This window comes from Propithecus coquereli, unplaced genomic scaffold (genome assembly GCF_000956105.1).
Source record: "Propithecus coquereli isolate 6110/MARCELLA unplaced genomic scaffold, Pcoq_1.0 Scaffold50, whole genome shotgun sequence".
NCBI classification, from domain to species: domain Eukaryota; kingdom Metazoa; phylum Chordata; class Mammalia; order Primates; family Indriidae; genus Propithecus; species Propithecus coquereli.
In genome coordinates, this window is record NW_012150841.1 from 5,436,631 (window position 1) to 5,446,176 (window position 9,546).

A 9,546-nucleotide genomic window follows, 5' to 3' on the forward strand; every position below is an offset into this window, starting at 1 on the left:
ATTTGTAACACTAACTCCTTTTATTCTCATAACAACCCAAAGAGGCAGGTACTATTAATATTATTACCCTCAATTTGCAAGTTCTGAAAAAACAAGGGATCCCAAAATTCTAGCTCATAATAATAATATATAGGCATCCTAGTTTTATTGAGCTTCACTTCATTGTACTTTGCAGATACTGCATTTTTTACAAATTGAAGGTTTGTGGCAACCCTGTATCAGGCAAGTCTGTCAGTGCCATTTTTCCCACAGCATGTGCTCACTTTGTCTCTGTGTTAAATTTTGATAATTCTTGCAACATTTCAAACCTTTTCATTATTATTCTATCTGTTGTGGTGATCTGTGATCAGTGATCTTTGATGTTACTATTATAATTATTTTGGAGCACTATGAACTGTGCCCAAATAAGATGGCAAACTTAACCAACAAATATTGTGTGTGTTCTAACTGCTCCACCGACCAGCCATTCCCCATCTCTCTCTCTCTCCTCTGGACTCCCTACTCCCTGAGATACAAAAATATTTAAATTAGGCCAATTAATAACCCTACAGTGACCTCTAAGTGTTCAAGTAAAAGAAAGAGTCACATGTCTCTCACTTTAAATCAAAAGCTAGAAAAGATTAAGCTTAGTGAGGAAGGCATGTTGAAAGCTGGGGTAGGCCAAAAGCTAGGCCTCTTGCACCAAATGGTTAACAAAGTTGTGAATGCAAAGGAAACATTAGTGCAGGAAATTAAAAGTGCTACTCCAGTGAACACACAAATGATAAAAAAAAAAAAAAAAGCAAAACAGCCTTATCGCTGAGACAGAGAAAGTTTTAGTGGCTTAGATAGAAGATCAAACCAGCCACTACATTCCCTTAAGCCAGAACCTAATCCAGAGCAAGGCCCTAGCTCTCTTCAATTCTATGAAGGCTGAAAGAGATGAGGAAGCTGCAGAAAAAATGTTTAAAGCTAACAGAGGACGGTTCATCAGGTTTAAGGAAAGAAGCCACCTCCATAACATAAAAGTGCAAGGGGAAGCAGCAAGTGCTGATGTAGAAGTTGCAGCAAGTTATCCAGAAGATCTAAACTAAGATCATTTATTAAGGTGGCCACACTAAACAACAGATTTTCAATGTATATGAAACAGCCTTTTATTGGAAGAAGATGCCACCTACAACTTTCATAACTAAGGAGGAGAAGTCAATGCCTAGCTTCAAAGCTTCAAAGGACAAACTAACTCTCCTGTTAGGGGCTAATGGAGCTGGTGACTTTAAGCCAGTGCTCATTTACCATTCTGAAAATCCTAGGACCCTTAAGAATTATGCTAAATCTACTCTATCTGTGCTCTGTAAATGGAACGGCAAAGCCTTGATGACAGCACATCTGTTTACAGCATGATTTACTGAATATTTTAAGCCCACTGTTCAGATCTACTTCTCAGGAAAAAAGGTTCCTTTCAAAATATTACTGCTCATTCACAATGCACCTGGTCACCCAAGAGCTCTGATGGAGATGTACAGGAGATTAATATTGTTTTCAGGCCTGCTAACACAACTTCTGTTCTGCAGTCCATGGATCAAGGAGTAATTTTAACTTTCCAGTCTTATTATTAAATATTTAAGAAACACCTTTCATAAAGCTGTTGCTGCCATAGATAGTGATTTCTCTGATGGATCTGGGCAAAGTAAATTGAAAACCCTCTGGAAAGGATTCACCATTCTAGATGCCATTGAGAACATTCATGATTCATGAGAGGAGGTAAAAATATCAACATTAAGAGGAGTTTGGAAGAAGTTGATTCCACCCCTCATGGATGACTTTGAGGGATTGAAGACTTTAGTGGAGGAAGTCACTGAAGATGTGGTGGAAATAGCAAGACAACTAGAATTAGAAGTGGACCCCGAAGATGTGACTGAATAGCTGCAATCTCATGATAAAACTTGAATGGATAAGGAGTTGCTTCTTATGGATGAGGAAAGAAAGTGCTTTCTTGAGATGGAATCTACTCCTGGTGAAGATACTGTGAGCATTGTTGAAATGCCAACAAAGGATTCAGAATAGTACATAAATTGGGGAGGGTAGGACGGGTGGGGGTATGGGATGAAAAATTACCTATTGAGTATAGCTCAAGTGACAGGTACACTAAAAGCTTAGACTTCTCCACTATACAATTCATCCATGTAACAAAAAACCATTTGTACCCCCTAAATCTATTAAAATAAAAAATTTAAAAAATAGAATAGTACATAAACTTAGTTGGTAAAGCTGCGGCAGGATTGGAGAGGACCGACTACAATATTGAAAGAAGTTCTGTGGGTAAAATGCTACCAAACAGCATTGCATACCATAGAGAAATGAGAAATCTTTCATGAAAGGAAGTGTCAATTGATTTGACAAACTTCATTGTTGTCTCTCTTTTTCTTTTCTTTTCTTTTTTTTTTTTTTTTTTGAGACAGAGTCTCGCTACTCACTGCAACCTCAGACTCTTGGACTCAAGCAATCCTCCTGCCTCAGCCTCCCGAGTAGCTGGGACTACAGGTGTATGCCACCACACCCTGCTAATTTTTCTGTTTTTAGTAGATACAGGGTCTCACTTTTGCTCAGGCTGGTCTCGAACTCCTGAGCTCAAATGGTCCTCCTGCCTCTGCCTCCCAGAGTGCTAGGATTATAGGCATGAGCCACTGTCCCCGGCCATTGTTGTCTCATTTTAAGAAATTGTCACAGCCACCCCAACCTTCAGCAACCACCACCCTGATCAGTCAGCAGCCATCCACATTGAGGCAAGACCCTCCATCAGCAAAAAGATTAGACTTACTGAAGGCTCAGATGATTATTAGCAGTTTTAGCAATAAAGTATTTTTAATTAAGATATGTGCATTTTTTAGACATAATGCTATTACACACTTAACAGACTACAGTATAATGTAAATATAATTTTTACATGCACTGGGAAGCCAAAAAATGAGTGTGACTCGCTTTATTTGGAATATTCAGTTTATCATGGTGGTCTGGAAGGGAACCTACAGTCTCTCTAAGGTATGCCTGTATGTGGCCTGAACTATTCACTGAGTTACTTCAATGTGAAACATAAAATTAATGCAGTGTGCCTTAGAGACTCCCAATTGTGTTTTCTTCCTTTCAAAGCCTTAATCTATGAGTTTAGGGAATTTAAGCAGGAAGTAAGTAGAGCCTCAGTTGCCAATTGCCTCTGCTAAGGACACAGATCACAGACTTGCAGATTGTGAACACGTCAAGGATTAGCGTCAGAGAGACAAGTCTCCAGATAGACATAGTGAAAGAGAGAGATAAGACAATTGCTGACGTTTATTGAGTCCTTATATGGGCATGTTTTTAGCTCTTTACATACATATTATCTCCTTTAATCTTCAAGTTTGTAAATTATGTGACCTTCTTTCAGAGGAGAAAAATGATGTTTACCAAGGCTCAAAAAAAGTTGTCCAAGGTCACACAGCTATTAAGTGACAGAGCAGATCATTGGCAGATCCAAGATGTTTACCCATTTTACTACTCCACTCTTGGGAAATAAAATATATAGGCAGTCTTACTTTACATGGTAGTACAGGACCATAAAAATGACCATGCAAGTTGAAACTATGCAAAGCAAGCTTAATAATCAGTGAGGAAAATTATGATTGTCCTGAGACTTAGAAAAAAATTTTGTCTGTAGTCCCAGGTACTCAGGAGGCTAAGAGAGGAGAGTCGCTTAAGCCCAGGAGTTTGAGACCAGCTTGGGCAACATGTCGAGACCATCTCTAAAAAAAACCAAAAACAAACTTTTTTTGTCAAAACATTAAAAACTCTCTTACTATCTATTATAAGGCTGGGCGTGGTGGCTCACACCTGTAATCCTAGCACTCTGGAAGGCCGAGGCGGGAGGATCGCTCGAGGTCAGGAGTTCGAGACTATCTATTATAAATACATAGGAACATGAAAGGAAAAAAACAACACATTTAGTACACCATAATTTAAAACATTAGAAAATTGAGAATTAAATTGAGAATTAAACATTGAGAATTAAAGTGTTTTGTTTCTTTGCAAAAAAACTTATCAACTATGAATATACTGAAAACCATTGAATTGTACACTTTAAATGGGTAAATTGTATAGTACGTGAATCTCAATAAAGCTGTGAAAAAAAACAACCTGTGAAGAGTAATTTGAACAGTGCTACAGTGCTTGCCTTCTTCTTCTTGTATAACTTAAAATATGGAGCAAGCATCTTTTCTATGTCTTGGTGAATTGTCATATTTCTTTTTAAGTTTGGATCAGCTGCCAACATTTTATTCTTTGCACTTTGAATGTTGTGAAATATCTAACAGTTCCTTCAATGCGAAGTATTTTTTGGCCAGCATCACTTCCTCTGGGAAGGCTTCATCCTTTTCATCACAGCCTCTTTCCTCATTTATGTTGGTAAGTTCACCCTCACCAGGTTCCTCTAGCTGCACATCTGCAGCGTCTTGAATGATGGCAGTGTCAGCATTCCCACGGTCACCTACTTCTTCTAGAACTCTGTTTATGTTTGATTCCAATTTCACTTCCCATGTTACCACTTTTTGTTTCTTTGCTAGCCAATTCCCTCTTTCAAGTTTTCATTTTTATAGAATAACACATGGGTTTATTACTGGGAGACAAAGAGGCAACACAGCTACATACTTTGCTGTCAGTGTGTGAACTGAATAACAGATTCACAGTGACCAATCACTGACAGACGTTGGAAGAAACGTCATGATTTGTCACTAATCATGATATGCACATCTGTCATTTATGCAGCGATCTATGGACTGAAGAGCTAGCAGCAGAGTTTGTACTTTATGCAATTGCTCACAGTTATGCTCTGCAACTGAAATTGGAACTGTGTTGTTGGGGGACTGGTATTATTCAACTAAATAATATTGATCAAAATTTATGCATGCCAAAATGGTGCAAAAGGAGGACTGCCTGTATGTATATGTGTGTGTGTGTGTGTGTGTGTGTGTGTGCATGAGAGTGTGAGTATGTGATATACTCTAAAGACCTTACTGTTACTCCATTTGCTAGCATTGTAGCTCCTCCTGGCCTATCTCTAGCTCTTAAATGAACATTTATAATGTTAAATTCATTATATATATATTTGTATTTTAAAATTCCTAATTTGATATTTTAAATTGGAAAAAAAGAAAAGTAGGATTTCTACAAACACTCCAAATGAAAATAGTGAAATTCTCCACTTAGCACCAGAGATGAACTCATTGTTTCTAAAAAGGTTTGTGAAATGTCCTTTCAATCCAAGCATGTCATAAACAAATACTACCAGGTATGCAGAACACATAGCTATTATCATTAATTTTTAGGTCCACCTGAGTTTAATATATCTGAGTTATATTTGCCATAAAAATGATTATGCATTAAATAAATATTTAGTGAGTGTGATACTATGTGCATGATACTCTGTAACATGGATCCTGCCTTCCAGTAAGGGAGCTAAGACATAGGCAGGTAACTAAAACATTGAGTAGTCAGTAATAAGAGACATAGAAGAGAGATGCCCATAAAGTTCAGAGATGAGATCAAGGAATGGCTTTTGGATGAAGTGACATTTGAGTGGAGCCTTGGGAAATGTGTCTATAAACATTTTAGGGCACCTACAACCAATCATTCTTTTTTTTTTTAAAGACAGAGTCTCACTCAGTCACCCAGGCTGGAGTGTAGTGGCATGATCACAGCACACTGAATTCCTAGCCTTGAATTCCTAGGCTCAAGCAATCCATCTGCCTTAGCCTCCCAAGTAGCTAGGACTACAGGCATTTGCCACTATGCCCAGCTAATTGGTTGATTGATTGATTGATTGTAGAGACAAGGTCTCACTATGTTGCTCAGGCTGGTCTCAAACTCCTGGCCTCAAATGATCTTCCCATTTCGGCCTCCCAAAGTGCTGGGATTATAGGTGTGAGTCACTGCACCTGGCCCTGCAACCAATCATTCTTAATTGTTTTTTCCATACAGTATTCCAGTCTTCTGGATGAGATTCCTGCATCTTCTGGTGGCAGAAATAACGGCTGGCGAAAATTAAGCCTAGAAAACATTCCCAGGACAATGATAATGTATGACATAGTTGATTATGCAGAGTCTGGAGTAATCTCAAACCGTCTACAAAAAGAAATGAAGTGTCTTTCACAGAAACCAAAAACAGAAGAGATGCGTCAGCAGCAGCTACGGATTGTTTCTGAGATTAGGTAAAAGAGATCTTTCATTGGGGTTACAATACTAGGGGCATATCTGAAAATGTGCACATTCTGCCAGATAGCTCACTAAAGATAATAATAGGGCATATGGGAAAAATAGAGTTGGGGCAGATTCCTCAAAACTTATGTAACTTTGTAAACAGAGCACTAACAAAAAGGACAATTGGTACTTGGGGAGATAACTTGTACCACCAGACACCAGCTCAGTGTAGCTGGAGGCTACCACAGAAAATATAAAAAATGTACAATAGTAGAGTAGAAATGCTGGCAACTCTTTAATTAGAGCAGGTAGTGGGCACGGAGACAGTGCAGATGGAAGTGGAGCCTTGGGCCAGCGTGGTTGCCTTTTAAGTGGACGTGAGAGGCAGTCAGTGCAACCTGCCAAGAACCAAGAGACATCCAAGGTGGAGAAGGAGGGCAGCGAGGGAGGAGGGTGGAGGGCAGTAAGAGTGGATGGGGGAGCTGTGCCTCTCTGGGGAGACAGCCCTCAATGCAGGTGCTAATTTCTGTTTCATAAATGCAGCCAAAAGGGCTCCCATTGCCCATACAGCAGAGATCTGAAGGCTTTTTCTTTTTCTGCCGAAGGTTATAATTCTATTCTTGCTATTCTGGCTCCCCTTGCCTAGAATAAATTGCATATAAATTAGCGTGACATTATTCCCTTCTTTACCAATAGCATGTCAGCCAATTCACATTACAGAAATGCATGTTGTAACAAAATAGATGTATTATGATCTGAAACAACATGGACAGAATATGGGTGCTGCAATTATGTTACTTTTTTCTTTCCATTACTAAATCTCACCTAGCCCATCTTATTCACAAATGAAGTTGGCTTTCTTAAGAAAAAGAAAGAGATAATAAGGCTGATGAAGCCCTCTTGGTAATCTATTTTCACACACTTATATTTGAAATGAAAAATACTCTTCTAGTACATGAATAAGACACTGATGACCCACTGTCAAGCAAACATGCTGGGTTTTTTTTTCAGGAGTAGAGACGAGTGATGCTGACCTAATAACATAATTGAACCCGTTGATTTTATGATCAGGGCTATACATTTGCCAGACAGATGGCCTGGTTTAGGGCACAGTCTGTCATCATGAAATAGATTTTCTCTAACTCATCCATATGAGCACTGAATATAGAACTTAACCCTATTACTACCAAGGTCAAATAAATAATGTAATTTCTCTGCCACCATATATAAACCCGGGCTCCTGCTATTTGGATTTATGCAACTGATTATCCAAGAATAAGTCACTTCAGAGTCAAATAAGTAGCCAAATTCTCAATCAATTGAAGAGGAAAAATACTTTCATAAAGGCATCTTTGAATGCAGTCTTAGTTTGGGATCTCCCAGAAGCCAACCCAGAGACAGAGATTTGAGTGTAAGTAGTTTATTTGGGAGGTAATCCCAGGAACCACTGAAGGGAGGGGGTAGAGAGGTGAAACAGAGAAGAAAAGGCAGCCAAAACAGTATGTGTTAGCAAGCAGGTTACCACCATGGGTAACTAGAGCTTAATCCCTCCTGGGAATGTCAGAGCCAATGTAGAACATGCAACTCAGAGTTATCCCACGGGGAGCAAGGGAGCTGGGGTACTGGTACACCACCTCCCATCAGTCATTGGTTAAGAGTTACTTAGGAGGGAAGGTATTATTAATAAGTCTCAGGCACTTTCGGCCTCCCCTGCATATGGGCTCTTGTTTTCAAAGAAAGCTTTCAAGCTGAGTGATGCAGATGCTGGCAGTTGAAAGTTGGGCTTCTGTGCCCTGCAGTGGTAATTCCAGCGGGATTATGGGCATAGCACCAACTGTATCCGATCCCAACACTGATAAAAACAGCTTGTTTTTCCAACTGTTAAGAAATGTAATACTTTTTTGTGTTAGTGTATGGTATAAAAAAACTAGATTCAAGTGGCTACTACACAGTATTTTCCAGGAAAGAGAATTTTCAATCGATACCAGGTTTTATAATTTTCATCACCTTCATTGTTGTCAACATCATCACCAATACACCTTCATAAGCGCCAGATAAAGAAATATGCTATGTAAACTCATCAGAAATGATAGCTTTAACCTAAAAGCTTACATGCATTGTTGCTCAGGCCTATGATTTATTTGCTAGAGAATGCTTTAATAAAATCTGGAAGTTGCTTTACATTTAAATTTTGTTTTGTGTGATTTTTCTGTCTATAATACAAACATTTTCTAGGTGTCCATCTTTCTTAAGTATCCAGCCTTCATGTCGGCCCTACCAAAAGCAAACTCAAGTTAAACATTTAGGTCGTCGATCCAAGCAGGCTCAAATGAAAGTTGAAAAAATGAAAAAAGCTTATTTGGCTAAAGAAAAAAAGGCTTCTGAGGTGACAGTAAGTTTAACTTGTACTGAATTCATTGTTTTGAACATTATTCAAATGCCTGTAAGTAATTGTACTTGCAAAAGTGAAATTTTCCTAATCTACGAGTTCAAGGCTGAAACACCTTTGGCATATTATACCTTGCATAGTATAAAGCTAATTTCATCTTGGTAACATGTATTCCTAAAATTCTTAAACAATATTGGTAGCAATTCTGATAAACACCAGCTGTTTGGGCTCCACATCAGCATGAATTGGCAAAAAAAACTACTGTCTTCTCTGTGTTGACACTGTTGATTCAGCACATCTCTGATGGTACTTTTCTCAAAATGGAAATCATTTCTATCTAAACTTATTAAAAGTTATACTATGTAAAGTCTGCCTCTGTATACTTTTACATCGTAGAAATATTTACCAGGAGCGTGTATTTATGTATTACTTTGTAATTTTAAAAAATTTGCGGTAAATATTTTGGGGATGAGGCTAAATATAAAGAGTCAAATATAAAAGTATAAAGCAGTAAAAACCAAATATAAAACACTTCCCACTTTTATTTATAATTCTGCCTAGGAACCGAAAATGGACACAGCAGATACAAAGCAACGAAAGGAAGTCATCTTCTCCACCCCATCTTTTAGCATTGTGAAAATTAATGAACCCATGTCAGATGATGAACTGGAAAAAGGAAAAAAGGATGGATTTTCTTGGTATCAAGACTTACTTGTTCGTAATCCTCCATCATGTTAATGTACAGCTAATTGACAGAAAACCAAAGTTGTTTAACAATCTACTTGTCTGTGTATAATTGATGAGTATGATTAATAAAGGAAAATAAAATAGAAGTCCTCAGTATATTCTCTTCACTAAATATGTGACATATTTTTAGGCCCTTTTATATTACCATAAGTGCAGATATTTTTTGCTGACAGAATTTTAATCTGAACACATTATTTCTGTTAGAT

General features: G+C 38.1%; 1 protein-coding gene across 1 annotated transcript in view; it reads left to right on the forward strand.

Moving 5' to 3' along the window:
• Positions 1 to 9,331, forward strand: part of LOC105819950 (chromosome unknown open reading frame, human CXorf58) — a 28,544-nt gene extending 19,213 nt beyond the window's left edge. Inside the window, exons 6-8 of the mRNA XM_012656315.1 lie at positions 5,986 to 6,215; positions 8,440 to 8,596; positions 9,155 to 9,331. Coding sequence (XP_012511769.1) covers positions 5,986 to 6,215; positions 8,440 to 8,596; positions 9,155 to 9,331 — 564 coding nt within the window. The remainder of the gene's footprint in view (positions 1 to 5,985; positions 6,216 to 8,439; positions 8,597 to 9,154) is intronic.
• The last annotated feature ends 215 nt before the right edge of the window (positions 9,332 to 9,546 follow it).